Below are 23,758 nucleotides of genomic sequence, written 5' to 3'. Positions count from 1 at the left end.
GCAAGCGAACAAAGAAAAATTGATAATAGGAGTAAATTAGAAAGTTGCTTAAAATTGCATGCTCCTTCTGAAATAGAAAATAAAAAATTTGGGTTCAGTGTCCCTTTAAGCAATTTAGATTTAGAAGTCACATCAGCTGACCAGGATTTAAGCCATAACGCTCTGCGCGCCTGGATGGCAAATCCGGAGTTCTTAGCCGTTAGTTTAGTTATATGTACAATGGCATCAGAAACAAATGCATTAGCTAGCTTAAGTGCTTTAAGCTTGTCCATAATTTCATCCAATGGAGCTGAGTGAATGGCCTCTTCTAGAGACTCAAACCAGAATGCCGCAGCAGCAGTGACAGGCGCAATGCATGCAAGGGGCTGTAAGATAAAACCTTGTTGAACAAACATTTTCTTAAGGTAACCTTCCAATTTTTTATCCATTGGATCCGAAAAAGCACAACTATCCTCCACCGGGATAGTGGTACGCTTAGCTAAAGTAGAAACTGCTGCCTCCACCTTAGGGACCGTCTGCCATAAGTCCCGTGTAGTGGCGTCTATTGGAAACATTTTTCTAAATATAGGAGGTGGGGAAAAGGGCACACCAGGTCTATCCCACTCCTTGCTAATAATTTCTGTAAGCCTTTTAGGTATAGGAAAAACATCAGTACACACCGGTACTGCATAGTATCTATCCAGCCTACATAATTTCTCTGGAATTGCAACTGTGTTACAGTCATTCAGAGCTGCTAAAACCTCCCCTAGCAATACACGGAGGTTCTCAAGCTTAAATTTAAAATTAGAGATCTCTGAATCCGGTTTCCCTGGATCAGATCTGTCACCTACAGAATGAAGCTCTCCGTCCTCATGTTCTGCAAACTGTGACGCAGTATCGGACATGGCTCTTGTAGCACCAGCGCGCTCTATTCTTACCCCAGAGCAATCGCGCTTGCCTCTTAATAAAGTATGTCTATCATCGAATGAAACAGAACAAAGAGTAAGGGAATCCCTAGTAAGTGCTTGCTAGAATATAGGCCAATATATAGACGTTTCTGGCTTTTTTTTAAATATAATAACTGATTATCTTGCTATAATTTACCAGGCGAGAGGAATACCAAAGCTTCTTTATAAAGAGGGTGGGAAAATAAATTTGAGATCCAGAAAAATACTGCAAAAAAAAAAAAATTATTACTGAAGAACTTTTTTGCCAAACATGGCCAAGGATGACTGGACCACACCTAACTTGTAGTATAAAGGTATGAGAGGTCTTTTAAACTGCAGCCTGATACATCTCATCAAATTAAGCCACACTGTGGAGTGCTCAGGATGCTGCTATTACCTGAGTTGAATGTACTTTCAAATGCTCCAGAAATTGTAACGATAAGCTTTTGTAATGCAATTTGCAACCCAAAACATTGTCTGTTTGGCTGGCAGTTGACCCTTCTTTGGACCAGAAGCTGGAGATACTGAACATACCCACGTCATTTCTGTCCATTGATTGCGTAGGTCAATGCATATGAGTTCTGATTAGCCACAGCAAAAGAAACAAAGGTACACAAGAGGTATTTCAGTGGGTATATCCCTGGACTGCTCTGAAACATAAAAGTTATGCACACTTCACTGCTTAGACAACATCTGTTTATGTAAATTTGTGTGATACACTATACATTTAATAAAAAACATAATTTATGTAAGAACTTACCTGATAAATTCATTTCTTTCATATTAGCAAGAGTCCATGAGCTAGTGACGTATGGGATATACATTCCTACCAGGAGGGGCAAAGTTTCCCAAACCTTAAAATGCCTATAAATACACCCCTCACCACACCCACAAATCAGTTTAACGAATAGCCAAGAAGTGGGGTGATAAGAAAAAAGTGCGAAAGCATAAAAAATAAGGAATTGGAATAATTGTGCTTTATACAAAAAAATCATAACCACCACAAAAAAAAGGATGGGCCTCATGGACTCTTGCTAATATGAAAGAAATGAATTTATCAGGTAAGTTCTTACATAAATTATGTTTTCTTTCATGTAATTAGCAAGAGTCCATGAGCTAGTGACGTATGGGATAATGACTACCCAAGATGTGGATCTTTCCACGCAAGAGTCACTAGAGAGGGAGGGATAAAATAAAGACAGCCAATTCCTGCTGAAAATAATCCACACCCAAAATAAAGTTTAAAGAAAACATAAGCAGAAGATTCAAACTGAAACCGCTGCCTGAAGTACTTTTCTACCAAAAACTGCTTCAGAAGAAGAAAACACATCAAAATGGTAGAATTTAGTAAAAGTATGCAAAGAGGAACCAAGTTGCTGCTTTGCAAATCTGAACAACCGAAGCTTCATTCCTAAACGCCCAAAAACTGACCTAGTAGAATGAGCTGTAATCCTTTGAGGCGGAGTTTTACCCGACTCGACATAGGCATGATGAATTAAAGATTTCAACCAAGATGCCAAAGAAATGGCAGAAGCTTTCTGGCCTTTTCTAGAACCAGAAAAGATGAAAAATAGACTAGAAGTCTTTCGGAAAGACTTAGTAGCTTCAACATAATATTTCAAAGCTCTAACAACATCCAAAGAATGCAATGAATTCTCCTTAGAATTCATAGGATTAGGACATAATGAAGGAACCACAATTTCTCTACTAATGTTGTTAGAATACACAACCTTAGGTAAAAATTCAAAAGAAGTTCGCAACACCACCTTATCCTGATGAAAAATCAGAAAAGGAGACTCACAAGAAAGAGCAGATAATTCAGAGACTCTTCTGGCAGAAGAGATGGCCAAAAGAAACAAAACTTTCCAAGAAAGAAGTTTAATGTCCAATGAATGCATGGGTTCAAAAGGAGGAGCTAGAAGAGCCCCCAGAACCAAATTCAAACTCCAAGGAGGAGAAATTGACTGAATGACAGGTTTAATACGAACCAAGTCTTGTACAAAACAATGAATATCAGGAAGATTAGCAATCTTTCTGTGAAAAAGAACAGAAAGGGCAGAGATTTGTCCTGCCAAGGAACTTGCGGACAAACCTTTATCTAAACCATCCTGAAGAAACTGTAAAAATTCTCGGAATTCTAAAAGAATGCCAGGAAAAATGATGAGAAGACACCAAGAAATATAAGTCTTCCAGACTCTATAATATATCTCTCTAGATACAGATTTACGAGCCTGTAACATAGTATTAATCACAGAGTCAGAGAAACCTCTTTGACCAAGAATATAGCGTTCAATCTCCATACCCTTAAATTTAAAGATTTGAGATCCTGATGGAAAAAAGGACCTTGCGACAGAAGGTCTGGTCTTAACGGAAGAGCCCACGGTTGGCAAGAGGCCATCCGAAAAAGATCCGTCCATGCTGGAGCTACCAGCAGAACAAACGAGCATTCCTTCAGGATCTTGGAGATTACTCTTGGAAGAAGAACTAGAGGCGGAGAGATATAGGCAGGATGATACTTCCAAGGAAATGATAATGCATTCACTGCCTCCGCCTGAGGATCCCGGGATCTGAACAGATACCTGGGAAGTTTCTTGTTTAGATGAGAAGCCATCAGATCTATTTCTGGAAGTTCCCACATTTGAACAATCTGAAGAAATACATCTGGGTGAAGAGACCATTCGCCCGGATACAAAGTTTGACGACTGAGATAATCCGCTTCCCAATTGTCTATACCTGGGAAATGAACCGCAGAGATTAGACAGGAGCTGGATTCCGCCCAAACCAGAATTCGAGATACTTCTTTCATAGCCAGAGGACTGTGAGTCCCTCCTTGATGATTGATGTATGCCACAGTTGTGACATTGTCTGTCTGAAAACAAATGAACGACTCTCTCTTCAGAAGAGGCCAAGACTGAAGAGCTCTGAAAATTGCACGGAGTTCCAAAATATTGATCGATAATCTCACCTCCTGAGATTCCCAAACCCCTTGTGCCGTCAGAGACCCCCACACAGCTCCCCAACCTGTAAGACTTGCATCTGTTGAAATTACAGTCCAGGTCGGAAGAACAAAAGAAGCCCCCTGAACTAAACGATGGTGATCTGTCCACCACGTCAGAGAGTGTCGTACAATCGGTTTTAAAGATATTAATTGAGATATCTTTGTGTAATCCCTGCACCATTGGTTCAGCATACAGAGCTGAAGAGGTCGCATGTGAAAATGAGCAAAGGAGATCGCGTCCGATGCAGCAGTCATAAGACCTAAAATTTCCATGCATAAGGCTACCAAAGGGAATGATTGTGACTGAAGGTTTTGACAAGCTGATATCAATGTTAGACTTCTCTTGTCTGACAAAGACAGAGTCATAGACACTGAATCTATCTGGAAACCTAAAAAGGTTACCCTTGTCTGAGGAATCAATGAACTTTTTGGTAAATTGATCCCCCAACCATGATCTTGAAGAAACAACACAAGTCGATTCGTATGAGATTCTGCTAAATGTGAAGACTGAGCAAGTACCAAGATATCGTCCAAATAAGGAAATACCAATACCCTGTTCTCCGATTACAGACAGAAGGGCACCGAGAACCTTCGTAAAAATTCTTGGAGCTGATGCTAGGCCAAACGGTAGAGCCACAAAACTGGTAATGCTTGTCTAGAAAAGAGAATCTCAGAAACTAAAAGTGATCTGGATGAATCGGAATATGCAGATATGCATCCTGTAAATCTATTGTAGACATATAATGCCCTTGCTGAACAAAAGGCAGGATAGTCCTTACAGTTACCATCTTGAATGTTGGTATCCTTACATAACGATTCAATATTGATAGATCCGGAACTGGTCTGAAGGAATTGACCTTCTTTGGTACAATGAAGAGATAGAATAAAACCCCAGCCCCTGTTCCAGAACTGGAACTGGCATAATTACTCCAGCCAACTCTAGATCTGAAACACATTTCAGAAATGCTTGAGCCTTTGCTGGGTTTACTGGGACACGGGAAAGAAAAAAATCTCTTTGCAGGAGGCCTTAACTTGAAGACAATTCTGTACCCTTCTGAAACAATGTTCTGAAACCAGAGATTGTGAACGGAATTGATCCAAATTTCTTTGAAAAAAACGTAAACTGCCCCATACCAGCTGAGCTGGAATGAGGGCCGCACCTTCATGGGGACTTAGGAGCTGGCTTTGGGTTTCTATAAGGCTTGGATATATTCCAAAGTGAAGATGGTTTCCAAACTGATACCGCTCCTGAGGATGAAGGATCAGGCTTTTGTTCCTTGTTGTGATGAAAGGAACGAAAACGATTATTAGACCTAAATTTACCTTAGATTTTTTATCCTGTGGTAAAAAAGTTCCCTTCCTTCCAGTAACAGTTGAGATAAAAGAATCCAACTGAGAACCGAATAATTTATTACCCTGGAAAGAAAGGGAAAGCAAAGTTGACTTAGAAGACATATCAGCATTCCAAGTTTTAAGCCATAAAGCTCTTCTAGCTAAAATAGTTAGAGACATATACCTGACATCAACTCTAATGATATCAAAGATGGCATCACAAATAAAATAATTAGCATGTTATAGAGAATAATAATGCTATGAGAATTATGATCTGTTACTTGTTGCGCTAAAACTTCTAACCAAAAAGTTGAAGCTGCAGCAACATCCGCTAAAAATATAGCAGGAGTAGAGACAGCCCCATTAACCTTAGGGATTTTGTCCCAAACTCTAATCTGTCAGATGGCACAGGATATAATTGCTTAAAATGTTTTAAAAGGAGTAAATGAATTACCCAAATTATTCCATTCCCTGGAAATTACTTCAGAAATAGAATCAGGGACAGGAAACACTTCTGGAATAACTACAGGAGATTTAAAAACCTTATTTAAACGTTTAGTTTTAGTATCAAGAGGACCAGAATCCTCTATTTCTAATGCAATTAATACTTCTTTAAATAAAGAACGAATAAATTCCATCTTAAACAAATACAAAGATTTATCAGCATCAACCTCTGAGACAGAAACCTCTGAACCAGAAGAACCATTATCAGTATCAGAATGATGATGTTCATTTAAAAATTCATCTGAAAAAAGAGAAGTTTTAAAAGACTTTTATGTATACTAGAAGGAGAAATAACAGACATAGCCTTCTTAATGGATTTAGAAACAAAATCTCTTATGTTATCAGGAACACTCTGAGTATTAGATGTTGACGGAACAGCAACAGGTAATGTAACAGTACTAAAGGAAATTTTATCTGCATTAACAAGTTTGTCATAACATTTAATACAAACAACAGCTGAAGGAACAGATACCAAAAGTGATACACTTAGCTTTTGTAGCTCCAGCACCGGGCAGCGATTTTCCTGAAGTATCTTGTGACTCAGTTGCAACGTGGAACATCTTGCAATATGTAATAGAAAAAACAACATATAAAGCAAAATTGATCAAATTCCTTAAATGACAGTTTCAGGAATGGGAAAAAAATGCCAGTGAACAAGCTTCTAGCAACCAGAAGCAATAAATAATGAGACTTAAATAATGTGGAGACAAAAGTGACGCCCATATTTTTTTATTTTTTTTTTAGCGCCAAATAAGACGCCCACATTATTTGGTGCCTAAATGCTTTTGGCGCCAAAAATGACGCCACATCCGGAACGCCGACACTTTTGACGCAAAAGAACGTCAAAAAAATGACGCAACTTCCGGCGACACGTATGACGCCGGAAACAGAAAAAATTTTGCGCCAAAAAAGTCCGCGCCAAGAATGACGCAATAAAATGAAGCATTTTCAGCCCCCGCGAGCCTAACAGCCCACAGGGAAAAAGTCAAATTTTTTAAGGTAAGAAAAAATGATTGATTCAAATGCATTATCCCAAATATGAAACTGACTGTCTGAAAATAAGGAATGTTGAACATCCTGAGTCAAGGCAAATAAATGTTTGAATACATATATTTAGAACTTTATAAAAAAGTGCCCAACCATAGCTTAGAGTGTCACAGAAAATAAGACTTACTTACCCCAGGACACTCATCTACATGTTGTAGAAAGCCAAACCAGTACTGAAACGAAAATCAGTAGAGGTAATGGTATATATAAGAGTATATCGTCGATCTGAAAAGGGAGGTAAGAGATGAATCTCTACGAACGATAACAGAGAACCTATGAAATAGACCCCGTAGAAGGAGATCATTGCATTCAAATAGGCAATACTCTCTTCACATCCCTCTGACATTCACTGCACGCTGAGAGGAAAACCGGGCTCCAACCTGCTGCGGAGCGCATATCAACGTAGAATCTAGCACAAACTTACTTCACCACCTCCATAGGAGGCAAAGTTTGTAAAAACTGATTTGTGGGTGTGGTGAGGGGTGTATTTATAGGCATTTTAAGGTTTGGGAAACTTTGCCCCTCCTGGTAGGAATGTATATCCCATACGTCACAAGCTCATGGACTCTTGCTAATTACATTAAAGAAATTATTTTAATGTCATCTTGCCTACAAACATTTAAAAAAACTAACACGCAGCTCAAATCTTGTACAGATTAACGTCTCATATCTGTCAGGATACCTTTACTTTGGGATATATCTTCTTCCCAGTGCATCTCTGAATATCTTTTCGGCTTCCCAAAATTATTACTTTTCTCCCATAAATTACTCTTCTCTCAGAACACTAGTTCTCCTGGCAAAAAGAGACTTGCTACTAACTCACCCACATATACACATCTCACCTTCTGGTTCTTTCCTTTTTCTTGTCTCATGAGACATCTCTACCAGTTCTGGAGTCTGCTAAATCACCGTTTGCTCATTCCCTTTATCTCACACACCCAGAATGGTCAGTCACAATAATCAGATGTATTTACCCCCCCTTCCTCTAGCACTTCCACCATATTCACGTGCATTATAGAGTCCTCACCCCCAAACAATAAAATTGTCACATGTTTTGTAATAACTGAAACATGGTTCTCCAAACCTGATACATCTATAGAGGCTGCTGTATCTCATGGGGGCCTCCATTTATCTTACACTCCAGCAGGGTGGGTTGTATATATATATATATATATAAAAAAAAAATATCCTTTCTCCTACAGCTGATCACATCTTCCTCTCTCTCTCTGGTATTTAAAAAAAATGATAGAGATCTTCATCAAGTTGCAGTCATAGATCACCTACTGTTTTACTCATTTGGCTTTGATGTTTTCCTTTTTATATTTTTTTTTTACCCTGGATACCAATTTTTTTAGTCTTCTGACACTACCTAACCTATAGTTAGGGACATTCACCTGCCACACTGATAGCCAATCTTTATCCCTGATGTCTTGCTGCAACATTAGCCCCTCCATGCTTTGCATAGAAAGGCCAGGAACACCCATTTCCCAAGTAGAGACACCAAACATTCACCCATTCCACAAGACTAGGAAGCAGACAAACAATAAGACAAAGATGTGTCACGGAATCCACAGCCAAGTAAAATAAAGTTTATTTGCCCATTTCCCAAGAAGTGGCACACCAACCAAATCCTCAAATTCAACAAGGATAGAATGGAGAGCGAGACAAAAAGCATCAGAGCTGTCACAGACTCCACATCCAAGTGCCCATTCTGATCCAAAGAGTGTTTTGTGTAAAAAATGTTTGAAATGTCCACTTCCCAAGTAGCCATCAACCAAATTCACCCATTCTACAAGTCTAGGAGATAGTGTGACAAGAAGCCACAGACCTGTTCCGGAATAAAAAAATACCTGAAACGCCTATTTCCCAATTAATCACACCAACTAAATTAATTGCTTTATTTTGTCTGCTTTTGCTTCTTTCATTCCACACAGTGGCTCGAGTGCATACAATGTATTTCATCTATGAGGTGATTGGTTACCCTCATGTGTTTACGTTTGGGAGTTTGTGTGTAAACTGTCATTTTTCTGCTATAAAAGATAATATTACAAGGTAGATAACTATTTCACAAATGTGTTTACAAAACATTAACTAAATTGACTATACATTCACAACAATTGCTGGCAAATTCAAAAGTCTATTCAGATTAATATATTCACAAAACTATGAACTCAATGATTATATTAAACAATGTTTTAATTGATCAATAATATGAGACATATATACATTAGGAATTCACAATGAACAATGAGTATTTGTGATGTAAAGCCCAAGTGATAATTCATTTGCACTCGTCCTGCTAATGTGAGAGAAGAGATTGGTAAGATAAAGGTTTTCATGAAAATAGTTGATCAAGAAGCTTGTCTTCTGATTATCTCCTTCAGAACATCCAGCTTCCCATCTTGTAGAGCTCCTCGGACAGAGCGGAAGAAGCTGAAATAATGCTGGAAGTTGTGGATTATAAGCAGGATGCCAGCGAGCAGCTCTTTCACTGTGAGTAGGTGGTGAACATAAGCACGAGTATGGTTACGGCAACAATAGCAAGTGCAGCCCGGTAGCAACGGCCCAAAGTCTTCCCGGTACCTGGAGACATAAGAAAGAATAAAGGGCAACATGTAACTTACAGCAAATGTAAGATTTCAACAGTTCCCAGGTAAAGATAAGCAAAAAAAGGAAATTTATTCTTACCTGATAAATTTGTTTCTTTTACGATACGATGAGTCCACGGATTTCATCCTTACTTGTGGGATATCGCCTCCTGGTCAGCAGGAGGAGGCAAAGAGCACCACAGCAGAGCTGTATATATAGCTACTCCCTTCCCTCCCACTCCAGTCATTCGACCGAAGTTAGGAAGGGAAAGGAAAAGCCAAGGTGACTGAAGTTTAACAAAATTAAAAACCTGTCTTAGAAACACAGAGTGGGCCGTGGACTCATCGTATCGTAAAAGAAACAAATTTATCAGGTAAGAATACATTTCCTTTTCTTTTACAAGATACGATGAGTCCACGGATTTCATCCTTACTTGTGGGATACAATACCAAAGATATAGTACACGGATGAAAGGGAGGGACAAGACAGGAAACCTAAATGGAAGGCACCACTGCTTGAAGAACTTTTCTCCCAAAAACAGCCTCAGATGAGGCAAAAGTATCAAATTTGGAAAATTTGGAAAAAGTGTGAAGAGACGACCAAGTTGCAGCTTTGCAAATCTGTTCAACAGAAACATCATTTTTGAATGCCCAAGAGGAAGCCACAGCCCTAGTGGAATGGGCTGTAATTCGTTCAGGAGGCTGCTGTCCAGCAGTCTCATATGCAAAACGGATGATACTCTTCAGCCAAAAAGAAAAAGAGGTAGCCGTAGCTTTCTGACCCCTACGTTTCCCAGAATAAACGACAAAAAAAGGAAGACGACTGACGAAAATCCTTAGTCGCCTGTAAGTAGAACTTCAAGGCACGGACCACGTCCAAATTATGTAACAGACGCTCCTTCTTAGAAGGAGGATTATGACACAAGGAAGGAACAATAATTTCCTGATTAATATTTTTATTTGAAACAACCTTAGGAAGAAAACCAGGTCTGGTACGTAACACCACCTTATCAGAATGAAAAATAAGATAAGAAGAATCACATTGCAATGCCGAAAGCTCAGAAACTCTGCGAGCAGAAGAAATAGCAACCAAAAATAAAACTTTCTAAGACAATAACTTAATATCTATGGAATGCATAGGTTCAAACGGAACCCCTTGAAGAACTTTAAGAACTAAATTCAAACTCCAAGGAGGAGCAATTGGTCTAAACACAGGACTGATTCTAGTCAGAGCCTGACAAAAAGACTGAACATCTGGAACATCTGCCAGACGCTTGTGCAACAAAATAGATAAAGCAGAAATCTGTCCCTTTAAGGAACTTGCTGACAACCCTTTCTCCGATCCATCTTGGAGAAAAGACAAAATTTACCATAAGATATTTACGCCATATCTTATGGTAAATTTTCCTAGTAACAGGCTTACGTGCCTGAATCAAGGTATCTATGACCGAATCAGAAAAACCTTGCTTAGATAAAATTTAGCGTTCAATCTCCAAGCAGTTAGCTGCAGAGAAACTAGATTCGGATGGTGGAAGGGTCCCTTAATGAGAAGGTTTTTCCTCCATGGAAGCTTCCACGGTGGCCGAAATGACATGTCCACCAGATCGGCATACCAAGTCCTGCAAGGCAACGCAGGAGCGATGAGGATCACAGATGCCCTCTCCTGTTTGACTTGAGCAATCACCCAGGGCAGGAGAGCAAATGGAGGGAACACATAAGCTAGGCTGAAAGACCAAGGCACCGCCAAGGCATCTATCAGCTCGGCCTGGGGATCCCTGGACCTGGACCCGTACCTCGGGAGTTTGGATTCTGACGAGATGCCATGAGATCCAACTCCAGTCTGCCCCATCTGAGGATCAAGTTAGAAAATACCTCCGGATGGAGTTCCCACTCTCCCGGATGAAATGTCTGTCTGCTCAGAAAATCCGCCTCCCAGTTGTCCACCCCTGGGATATATCGCCGACAGAAGGCAAGAGTGAGACTCCGCCCATTGTATTATCCTGGTTACCTTCGTCATCGCTAAGGAACTTCTTGTTCCTCCTTGATGATTGATGTAAGGTACCGTCGTTATGTTGTCCGACTGGAACCTGATGTATTGAGCCGAAGCCAACTGAGGCCAAGCCTGAAGCGCATTGAATATTGCTCTCAATTCTAGAATATTTATGGGAAGGAGAGACTCCGCCTGAGTCCATACACCCTGAGCCCTTAGGAAGTTCCAGACTGCTCCCCAGCCTATCAGGCTGGCATCCGTTGTCACTATCACCCATGAGGGCCTGCAGAAGCATGTCCCCTGGGATAGATGATCCAGCGACAACCACCATAGAAGAGAGTCCCTTGTCTCCTGATCTAGAGTTATTTGGAGGAGACAAATTTGTATAATCTCCATTCCACTGACTGAGCATGCTCAGTTGCAGAGGCCTTAGATGAAAACGAGCAAACGGAACGATGTCCATTGCTGCTACCATCAACCAATTACCTCCATGCACTGAGCCACTGACGGCCGAGGATTGGTCTGAAGGGCTCGGCATGTATCCAGAATTTTTAATTTTCTAACCTCCGTCAAAAAGATTCTCATGGATAGAGAGTCGATTAGAGTTCCCAAGAAAGGAACCCTTGTCTGTGGGACTAGAGAACTCTTTTCCAGATTTACCTTCCACCCATGAGTCCTCAGGAAGGATAGAACAATGTCGGAATGAGACTTTGCTAGCTGATAAGACGACGCCTGGATCAGAATATCGTCCAGATAAGGCGCTACTGCAATGCCTCGCAGTCTTAGAACCGCCAGCAGGAACTCCAGAACCTTTGTGAAAATCCTGGGAGCCGTGGCCAGACCGAAAGGAAAGGCCACAAACTGAAAATGTTTGTCCAGAAAGGCAAATCTCAGGAAATTGTGATGATCTCTGTGGATAGGAACATGAAGATATGCGTCCTTCAGGTCCACGGTAGTCATAAATTGACCCTCCTGGATCATTGGAAGAATGGTACGAAAAGTTTCCATCTTCAAGGATGGAACTCTGAGAAACTTGTTCCCTCTTTTTTGGGAACTACAAAGAGATTTGAATAAAACCCTTGTCCCTGTTCCTGTACTGGAACAGGACATATGACCCCCATGGAGGAGAGATCTCTTACACAGCGTAAGAACGCCTCTCTTTTTGTCTGGTCTACAGACAATCATGAAAGAAGAAACCTTCCTCTGGGGGAGGAATCTTTGAACTCCAACTGATACCCCTGAGACACAATGTCCAGTGTCCAGGTATCTTGAACGTCTCTTATCCAAGCCTGGACAAAGAGAGAAAGTCTGCCCTCTACCAGATCCAGTCCCGAATCGGGGGCCGCCCTTTCATGCCGACTTGGTAGTGCCAGCCTGCTTCTTGGACTGCTTACCCTTGCTCCAAGACTGGTTTGGTCTCCAAGTGAACTTGGCTTGTGAATAATCCCCTTCCTGTTTAGTGGAAGAGGAAGAGGGAACCCCCTTGAAATTTCAAAAGGAACGAAAATTACTCTGTCGCCCTTTCTGTTTGGACTTTTTATCCTGAGGGAGGAGATGACCCTTGCCTCCCGTAATGTCTGAAATAATTTCCTTCAAATCAGGCCTGAACAGGGTCTTCCCCTTGTAAGGAATAGTCAAGAGTTTGGACTTGGATGATACATCCGCAGACCAAGACTTTAACCATAAAGCCCAACGTGCTAAGATGGCAAAGCCCGAACTCTTAGCCGCCAATTTAGTAATCTGCAGAGAAGCATCCGTAATAAACAAATTAGCTAACTTTAGAGCTTTAATCCGATCTTGTATCTCTTCCAAGGGAGTCTCTGTCTTAAGAGACTCCTCTAGAGCATCAAACCAGAAAACAGCCGCACTGGTCACAGTAACAATGCAGGCCGCCGGTTGCAAAAGAAATCCCTGGTGAATGTAAACCTTCTTAAGAAGACCCTCTAACTTCTTATCCATAGGGTCTTTAAAGGTACAACTATCCTCGATAGGAATAGTAGTTCGCTTGGCCAGGGTAGATATAGCCCCCTCTACTTTAGGGACCGTCTGCCAAGAATGCTTAATAGCGTCAGCTATAGGATACATCTTTTTAAATACAGGCGAAGGAGAAAAAGGAATACCTGGTCTTCCCTATTCCTTTGCAATAATCTCTGAAATCCTTTTAGGAACTGGAAAGACGTCTGAGTAAGAAGGAACTTCCAAATATCTGTCTAACTTACTTGCTAACCAGGAGGCGATATCCCACAAGTAAGGATGAAATCCATGGACTCATCTTATCTTGTTAAAGAAAAGGAGTATTTAAAAATTCTTCATTTTATTGCATCTTTTTTCAAAATCATGTGACACAACACTCACAGCAATGTGGCATGTCCCAAAGTGGTGTTTTAAGTGCTGAAATAGCAATGCCTATAGGCTGCAAAATAACAATATACTACCCAAACCAAAGACACCGTTGCCATAAAAAAAATATGTATCCCAAGAGTTAGAAATTTTATAAACCAGATATTTTTCCCACTAAACAGGGTAAAAGTATGTACGAGGATACCCAATCTCTTTTTTTTCTGTCTTATATTATCTCTGATGGATTTGGGGAAAATGCCCAATATCCATGTGATCTGCTGTTAGCATTTAGAAACCTAGAGATCTCTCATTTGGGCCCATCTGCTCTATACAAACATACAAAATATAACAACTGCACAGTGTTTGTACACTGATTTTAAACAAGCAGTACCGAGTCATATTAAACTGTAATGCAGGACTATTATACAGGTTCCACATCTAAGAATCTTCCTGGCTTTCTTATAAACAGACTTGACTAATTTTTGATAAAAGGCTAAACCTGGAATTCCTGAAGAGTGGCGAGCTGCCTTCTACACCAAGTAATGAGGTTATCAGGAATTGAGAATCTCACAGGACAGAGTGAATTTAACACCTGGTGCTCATAACAAATACAAATCAAACCGTGAAGCTTCCAGTGTGCTTTAACCTGGGTTCATTTCTTATTTTTCATATATGTCTTTTTCTATCATTGTGCAATATGAGACAACCTTGATATCTTACATTTGGAGAGATAAAATAGTGAGACCGGCTGGGCTAAAATGCTTAGAAAATACAACCGAACCTGTGAGTCTGCCAGACTAATAAGTATGCTTTAAATTTTATACTTTTTGGTAGAATTGTTACTTTTGTTTTGAAATGACATTATACATTAAATATATTTTTTCCTGAGTACTTTTAGAATTTTACTGTGTCATTTAAATGTTGCTGTGTACTTTTAATATTATTTCACGTACATAATATTAATAGGATTTCTAAAGTGTAATTAATTATAATTTTAATATTGCTTCTTTTATTGCGCCCTATACTGTAACATGCGCCTCTACCTAACACACAGAAATGTAAGGAATTTCAAGTTAAAATTTAAAATTTCCCAGATCCTATGAAGGTCCTTGTGACACTTTCTTTTTAAACAATCTCAGCAGAGAGCTTTAGAGACTCAGGCCCTGAGAGAAAGAGGTGCTGCAGGTAGGTGACAAGCGAATAGCATTACAGAAGCTACCTTTTATCCTTCAAGCATATCTCAAATGATGTAATTCCTTCACATTCGTTTTCAGATTGCGCACTCGCTGTTCCAGTGCCCCCATTCCTCTCTGTGTCACAGATCTCAGTCTTCCCCAGAACTGTAAAAGAGTATAACAAGGTTACCCAACAATGTTTAGAGACATAAAGACAGGAAGAAGCAACACACAAAATGCGACAGGATACCCCAGCTGCTCTGTGGCCCCAAATTGGCCCTCAGTGGCACTATTCAATAGTTGCTGTATAATGTGTGCTGAGAACTGCAACTACCCCATTAAAGTCACAGTCTACACCAGAATTGTTGTTTAAAAATATAGATAATCCCTTTATTACCCATTCCCCAGTTTTGCATAACCAACACAGTTATATTAAAGGGATATTACAGCCAAAATTGGAAACCACATGGGTGCATTCCGGCATTGAACAGAAGCAGTTCTGTAATATGCATGCATTAGCAAAAATGCTTCTAATAAAAGCTATAGTTGTTTTTAAAAGTGTATTTAGGTATTTAGGTATGTAATAAATGTCATGAGAATAACAAAAAGTGTAAAACAGTTGTAGTATTAATGAATAAAGTGTATGTGGCCTCCTGGTTTTTAATAAATGTGGCAGGGGAAAGGTATGCAGGAGGAAAAACTTGGGATGAAGAACTGGTAATAGGGGGAGGTTTTGGGTTGAAAAGGGGCCTAGGAAGACTAACAAGAGGAAAAGTTTTGAAAGGGAGAAGAGGTAAATTAAGGAGGAAGATTTTGGACAAGGGCAGTAAAATGCTGCAAAGAGGGCTGAGGATGAGAAGGGGTTGAGGAAGGCTGGTGAGAAGGTGAGGATTTAGGATGAGGAGGGGTAGAGGAAGGCTGGTGAGAGGGAGAGGATTTAGGATGAGGAGGGGTAGAGGAAGGCTGGTGAGAGGGAGAGGATTTAGGATGAGGAGGGGTAGAGAAGGGTTGGTGAGAGGGGGAGGATTTAGGATGAGGAGGGGTAGATGAAGGCTGGTGAGAGGGGAGGATTTAGGACGAGGAGGGATAGATGAAGGCTGGTGAGAGGGAGAGGATTTAGGATGAGGAGGGGTAGAGGAAGGCTGGTGAGAGGGAGAGGATTTAGGATGAGGAGGGGTAGAGGAAGGCTGGTGAGAGGGAGAGGATTTAGGATGAGGAGGGGTAGAGAAGGGTTGGTGAGAGGGGGAGGATTTAGGATGAGGAGGGGTAGATGAAGGCTGGTGAGAGGGGAGGATTTAGGACGAGGAGGGATAGATGAAGGCTGGTGAGAGGGAGAGGATTTAGGATGAGGAGGGGTAGAGGAAGGCTGGTGAGAGGGAGAGGATTTAGGATGAGGAGGGGTAGAGGAAGGCTGGTGAGAGGGGGAGGATTTTGGATGAGTAGGGGTAGATGAAGGCTGGTGAGAGGGGGAGGATTTAGGATGAGGAGGGGTAGAGGAAAGCTGGTGAGAGGGGGAGGATTTAGGATGAGGAGGGGTAGAGGAAGGCTGGTGAGAGGGGGAGGATTTAGGATGAGGAGGGGTAGAGGAAGGCTGGTGAGAGGGGGAGGATTTAGGATGAGGAGGGGTAGAGGAAGGCTGGTGAGAGGGAGAGGATTTAGGATGAGGAGGGGTAGAGGAAGGCTGGTGAGAGGGAGAGGATTTAGGATGAGGAGGGGTAGAGGAAGGCTGGTGAGAGGGGGAGGATTTTGGATGAGGAGGGGTAGATGAAGGCTGGTGAGAGGGAGAGGATTTTGGATGAGGAGGGGTAGATGAAGGCTGGTGAGAGGCGGAGGATTTGGAATGAACAGGGGTAGAGGAAGGCTGGTGAGAGGGGGAGGATTTAGGATGAGGAGGGGTAGAGGAAGGCTGGTGAGAGGGGGAGGATTTGGAATGAACAGGGGTAGAGGAAGGGTGACAAGTGGAGATGTGTTAAGGGGGTAAATAGACAGATGAGTAAGATGGAGTAAATCAAAAATGTGCTGATCCCATTCCTCAGATAAACCATCAAACTGTTGTGGTTGCAGGAGGTATAGAATACAAATACCCAGTATATCAAATGCATGCAAATCCCTTTTTCTTAATAATTATCAGCAATGAGCTGCTGCCCTGACCTCAGCTCCAGTATTAGGGCCCTAGGAGTACATAGCATATATTTTTGTATATGACATATAGATAATCCCTTTATTACCCATTCCCCAGTTTTGCATAACCAACACAGTTATATTAAAGGGATATTACAGCCAAAATTGGAAACCACATGGGTGCATTCCGGCATTGAACAGAAGCAGTTCTGTAATATGCATGCATTAGCAAAAATGCTTCTAATAAAAGCTATAGTTGTTTTTAAAAGTGTATTTAGGTATTTAGGTATGTAATAAATGTCATGAGAATAACAAAAAGTGTAAAACAGTTGTAGTATTAATGAATAAAGTGTATGTGGCCTCCTGGTTTTTAATAAATGTGGCAGGGGAAAGGTATGCAGGAGGAAAAACTTGGGATGAAGAACTGGTAATAGGGGGAGGTTTTGGGTTGAAAAGGGGCCTAGGAAGACTAACAAGAGGAAAAGTTTTGAAAGGGAGAAGAGGTAAATTAAGGAGGAAGATTTTGGACAAGGGCAGTAAAATGCTGCAAAGAGGGCTGAGGATGAGAAGGGGTTGAGGAAGGCTGGTGAGAAGGTGAGGATTTAGGATGAGGAGGGGTAGAGGAAGGCTGGTGAGAGGGAGAGGATTTAGGATGAGGAGGGGTAGAGGAAGGCTGGTGAGAGGGAGAGGATTTAGGATGAGGAGGGGTAGAGAAGGGTTGGTGAGAGGGGGAGGATTTAGGATGAGGAGGGGTAGATGAAGGCTGGTGAGAGGGGAGGATTTAGGACGAGGAGGGATAGATGAAGGCTGGTGAGAGGGAGAGGATTTAGGATGAGGAGGGGTAGAGGAAGGCTGGTGAGAGGGAGAGGATTTAGGATGAGGAGGGGTAGAGGAAGGCTGGTGAGAGGGAGAGGATTTAGGATGAGGAGGGGTAGAGAAGGGTTGGTGAGAGGGGGAGGATTTAGGATGAGGAGGGGTAGATGAAGGCTGGTGAGAGGGGAGGATTTAGGACGAGGAGGGATAGATGAAGGCTGGTGAGAGGGAGAGGATTTAGGATGAGGAGGGGTAGAGGAAGGCTGGTGAGAGGGAGAGGATTTAGGATGAGGAGGGGTAGAGGAAGGCTGGTGAGAGGGGGAGGATTTTGGATGAGTAGGGGTAGATGAAGGCTGGTGAGAGGGGGAGGATTTAGGATGAGGAGGGGTAGAGGAAAGCTGGTGAGAGGGGGAGGATTTAGGATGAGGAGGGGTAGAGGAAGGCTGGTGAGAGGGGGAGGATTTAGGATGAGGAGGGGTAGAGGAAGGCTGGTGAGAGGGGGAGGATTTAGGATGAGGAGGGGTAGAGGAAGGCTGGTGAGAGGGAGAGGATTTAGGATGAGGAGGGGTAGAGGAAGGCTGGTGAGAGGGAGAGGATTTAGGATGAGGAGGGGTAGAGGAAGGCTGGTGAGAGGGGGAGGATTTTGGATGAGGAGGGGTAGATGAAGGCTGGTGAGAGGGAGAGGATTTTGGATGAGGAGGGGTAGATGAAGGCTGGTGAGAGGCGGAGGATTTGGAATGAACAGGGGTAGAGGAAGGCTGGTGAGAGGGGGAGGATTTAGGATGAGGAGGGGTAGAGGAAGGCTGGTGAGAGGGGGAGGATTTGGAATGAACAGGGGTAGAGGAAGGGTGACAAGTGGAGATGTGTTAAGGGGGTAAACAGACAGATGAGTAAGATGGAGTAAATCAAAAATGTGCTGATCCCATTCCTCAGATAAACCATCAAACTGTTGTGGTTGCAGGAGGTATAGAATACAAATACCCAGTATATCAAATGCATGCAAATCCCTTTTTCTTAATAATTATCAGCAATGAGCTGCTGCCCTGACCTCAGCTCCAGTATTAGGGCCCTAGGAGTACATAGCATATATTTTTGTATATGACATAGATGTTTCTGCTAATTGAAACCACAATTCAATCAAATTGACTGAATATACAGGGAAAGCAGACTTCATAAGAATATCTTCATCAAAATCCTACTTACCTTATCTAAATATGCCCAGTGAGACCAACACAGAGAATAATGGTAAATTAGCATGTTAGTACCTCTCTGACCAACCCCCCCCTACTGTAAGCATTTTTTTTTACACTTTCTCGTTTATATACTTTTTCTATACCCAATACTTAAAGGAAAAGGAAAGTCAAAATTAAACTTGCATGATTCTGATAGAGCATGTAATTTTAAGACACTTTTCAATTCCCTTCTATTTTCAAATGTGCTTAGTTCTCTTGGTAACCCTTGTTGAACCATAATACGCACATATCCTACAATAGGGGGAGCTAGCTGCTGATTGGTGCCTGCACACATTTGTCTTTTGTGATTGGCTGAATAGATATGTTCAGCTAGCAGCCAGTAGTGCAATGCTGTTCCTTCAGCAACGAATAACAAGAGAGCAAAGGAGAAACAATTTCCCATTACACTGTCCCTTTAATACAAATTAAAAAGGAATTTCCCATAAAAGGGACATCCTAGTCAAAACTGAAATGAGCAAGAGTGCATTTAGATTTTTAAAATAAGTATTTCTGCACTATCCCTGTATAAGCAAAGCTGCTTTAAGTACACTTATCACTGTTTCAGCAGCACACACACAAAATGCTGTGCATGCACCTGCAAACTAACAAAATGCTCAGCCAATCGATGGTGCCTTGTGTGACGCCAACTGAGCTACCACTGATATAATATAGACCACCTCTGTTTTCAGAAGGCCCAAGGGTCGGATTAAAGGGACAGTCTACACCAGAGTTTTTATTGTTTTAAAAGAGATATAATCCCTTTATTAGCCATTCCCCAGTTTTGCATAACTAACACAGTTATAATAATATACTTTTTACCTCTGTGATTATCTTGTATCTAAGCCTCTGCAAACTGCCCCTTTATTTCAGTTCTTTTGATAGACTGGCATTATAGCCAATCAGTGCTGGCTCCTAGGTAACTCAATGCGCACGAGCACAGTGTTAACTATTTGACACACATGAACTAATACCCTCTAGAGGTGAAAAAAATGACAAAATGCATTCAGATAAGAAGAAATTAGCATATGAACCTCCTAGGTTTCACTTTCAACTAAGAATACCAAGAGATCAAAGCAAAATTGGTGATAAAATACATTGGTAACTTGTTTAAAATGACATGCCCTATATGAATCATGAAAGTTTATTTTAGACTAGACTGTCCCTTTAAGGTGCACTGGGAGTGAGCAGCAAATGCCGCTTAGACAGCACTGACAGCATTTACTAGAAGCATTTTACTAATACAAATATATAGCAAACAATGCTTCTATTTAAAACTGTAATGCGCTCGTGCAACTTTCACCACTATACCCCTTGAAATAAAACAGCACCATAAACTTACACTCATGAGTTACGGATCAGAAAAGCAGGTTCCCACCACTTACTGCCATTACTGTGAAGTCAACAATGACTTGGTGTGAAACCCAAATATTTTCTTTTGCGACAGAACATACAATAAAAAAATATAAATCCAATTTCCTTCTATTATCAAATTTGCTTTGTTCCCATGATATTCTTTGTTGAAGGGATACCTAGGTAGGCATCTGGAGCACTACATGGCAGGAAATAGTGCTGCGCTCTAGTGCTCTTGCACATGGATAGCTTTCTTGTAAATCTACTGCCATAGAGTTCTCCAGGCACATCCACACTGAGCTTACATTTCTGCTTTTCAACAAAAGATACCAAGAGAACCAAGAAAATATTATAATAGAAGTAAACTAGAAAGCAGTTTAATCATAAAAGAAAATGTTTGGGTTTCATATCCCTTTAATAATGTTAACAAGAAAAGGACAAAAAGCGAAAGATCCGCAGTGTGGGGTCACTTTTACGCTACAGCTATATGTGATGGCTGTTAGAGGGGCCCTCGAGAAGAACTGCTGCCATCAAACATAGGTCTGTGCCGCTGCTGTCTTGTCTCTATTTATTTACAGCTTAGATTGTGTGATATGTATTGTTTGCTACAACAAGTGTTCCTTCTGTGTAACGTGTCCATTTGAATAGTAGGTGCCTGTATTTCACGTGTTCCTTACATGTGCACGCAGCAGGGCTTGAGTGTGAACAGCGCTGAAAGGCAATGCTTGATGTAAGAATTTGTGGAGAGTGAGTGCTTGTGGGTTTTAAACCAGTGTAAAGCAAACACATGAGCAACAAAATATTATTGCTATAAAAAAAAGCTGCAAAATGTGTATCGTCTTGCAAACCAGTGTAGCATATTGCAGGGTTAGGGATCTGCATTACAGAAAAGGAGGCAAAATAAATAATGAAAGCATATTACAGTTCTTTTTGCTATGTATAATTAAAGGAATAGTCAAGTCAAAATTAAACTTCCATGATTCAGATAGAGCTGCAATTTTAAGCAACTTTCTATTTTACTCCGATTATAATTTGTCTTCGTTCTCTTGGCATCTTTATTTGAAAAAGCAAGAATGTAAGCTTAGGAGCCGGACTATTTTTGGTTCAGCACCTGGTTAGCACATGCCGATTTAGTGGCTACATTTAGATACCAATCAGCAATAAAAATTGATATTAAAAGTAAATTAGAAAGTTGCTTAAAATTGCATGCTCTATCTGAATCATGATAGTTTAATATTGACTAGACTGTTCCTTTAAACAGATTACAAAGAATCACATTTTATGTTAGCTGTACCATTAAGGGCTAGATTACAAGTGGGGCTCGAACTGTTGTGTGCGAGCAATAAGGGTTATATCATGGCTCCAAAACAAATCCAGAGCGAGTCAGGGGATGAAAAGATTAAAAAAAAATACTTTAGTTCAAAATGAAAAGTCCATAACATGATCAGGAGGCCAGTGCAGCATTGGTCTTACGTGTTTCAGCTTGCGCCTTCCTCACAGACCGGGCTGGCCAAACAGCCTCATTAAGTACATATGAGATCATGTGACGTATATGTTCGATTAAAAGAAAAACTTAAAAGGGACATGCCACCCACATTTTTTCTTTTATGATTTAGAAAGAGAATGCAATGTTTAACATCTTTCTAATTTACTTATATTATCTAATTTGTTTTATTCTCTTGATATTCTTTGATGAAAAGCATATCTAGATATGCTCACTAGCTGCTGATTGGTTGCTGCACTTTTTCTTCAAACAAGGATATTTAAAAAATGAAGAAAAATAAATTATGGAAGTAAATTGGAATGTTGTTTAAATTTCTATTCTCTATCTGAATCATGAAAAAGATTTTGGGTTTAGTGGCCCTTTAACACTATACTAGCATTAACTGACTCCTCATTAGCATACAGATATGTATAGTTATACAAAAGTATGAATAAGCACAAAACAGTGCACTATACTAAGATTACAGTAGGATTCAGATAGCGAACAACTTTACATATTTAGATATGCTGAATTATCTATCATTTATTTAGATAGACAAACCAAGCGTGTTTTCTTATGGCTAAATTTGCTCAGATATAAAAACAATATGTCCTTATAATTAGTCTGTAAACAAATATGTAGAGACCAAATACCTAATTCTTGTGGACCATACAAGTTAGTTGTCTGTTCATTAGCCAATTATAGAGCACTTCAGCTTAGTTATCTCCATTTCACCAAACATTCTGTATTGCTCAATGATAGTCATCTTTTTAAATCTTATACTCCATTGAATTCTACCATCCTAAGGAGTAGATTAGAGTCACAATATTCTATACATAGTTTCTCATACACTTTCCTAAACACGCCTACACAGGAAATAGCGGGAAATAGTATTTTACATGCTAAGAGCATGCACCCTAGGCACACGAGACATGGGATACTAAAAGGAGAATATATTAGGAATTGTTCATCTGAGGAGATATTTAAGTAACAAACTTGTAATGTTAGGGAACATTTTAGACAAAGGGGTTACCCTACATATCTTATTGATAAAGCCAATAAAGAGGTAGAGAGTATGGATAGGAACTCTATGATCCACACAAACAGCAGATATAAAAAGGGATTAGGAGAGGACAAGCCAACCTTCGTCACCAATTATAGTAACCAGTTTGAAGAAATCTCTGATTATTCAGAAATGTATGCCAATTTTACAAGGTGATGAGGCTTCACCCATGGGTAAAACACGGATGTAAATGTGTGTCCAGGAGAAATAAAACTATGGGTAATATTCTGGCTCCTAGTGAGGTTAAAACTAAACTTTTGGGAATAATTAACTGTTCCCCATTAAAGTGTAAGTTTCATTTTTAAAGTACATCATATTTAAATGATATATCCATTAATGTTGGCTAGACCTTCTCTCTCAATAGGGAAATACAGTTACATATATACACTCTTTATAATCTAAATTAGTAATAATATCTAGTCAGATTACTATTTTTGGTTCTGTTTCTATATGTATATATATTTTGAATTAGTAAAGTGTATGATAAACTATGATAAATTATGTATAGAATATTGTGACTCTTATCTACTCCTTAGGATGTTAGAATTCAATGGAGTATAAGATTTAAAAAGTTGACTATCATTGAGCAATACAGAATGTTTGGTGAAATGGAGATAACTAAGATGAGGTTCTCTATAATTGGCTAATGAACAGACAACTAACTCGTATGGTCCACAAGAATTAGGCATTTGGTCTCTACATATTTGTTTGCAGACTAATTATAAGGACATATTGTTTTTATATCTAAGCAAATTTAGCCATAAGAAAACACGCTTGGTTTGTCTATCTAAATAAA

The 23,758-nt window shown here is 40.4% G+C and overlaps 1 protein-coding gene across 3 annotated transcripts in view; it reads right to left on the bottom strand.

Moving 5' to 3' along the window:
- Positions 1–8,985: 8,985 nt before the first annotated feature.
- QTRT2 (queuine tRNA-ribosyltransferase accessory subunit 2) overlaps positions 8,986–23,758 on the bottom strand; it is an 80,256-nt gene continuing 65,483 nt past the window's right edge. For all 3 annotated transcript variants that reach the window (XM_053705835.1, XM_053705836.1, XM_053705837.1), the window contains 2 exons: positions 14,945–15,065; positions 8,986–9,390 (listed from right to left, as the gene is read on the bottom strand). In XM_053705835.1, the coding sequence (XP_053561810.1) occupies positions 9,159–9,390; positions 14,945–15,065 (353 nt within the window). In that variant the 3' untranslated portion in view covers positions 8,986–9,158. The remainder of the gene's footprint in view (positions 9,391–14,944; positions 15,066–23,758) is intronic.

The sequence above is a fragment of the Bombina bombina genome, chromosome 3 (assembly GCF_027579735.1).
Source record: "Bombina bombina isolate aBomBom1 chromosome 3, aBomBom1.pri, whole genome shotgun sequence".
NCBI lineage: Eukaryota > Metazoa > Chordata > Amphibia > Anura > Bombinatoridae > Bombina > Bombina bombina.
The sequence above is the reverse complement of the archived record's forward strand: the minus strand, read 5'-3'. Positions and strand labels throughout refer to the sequence as shown.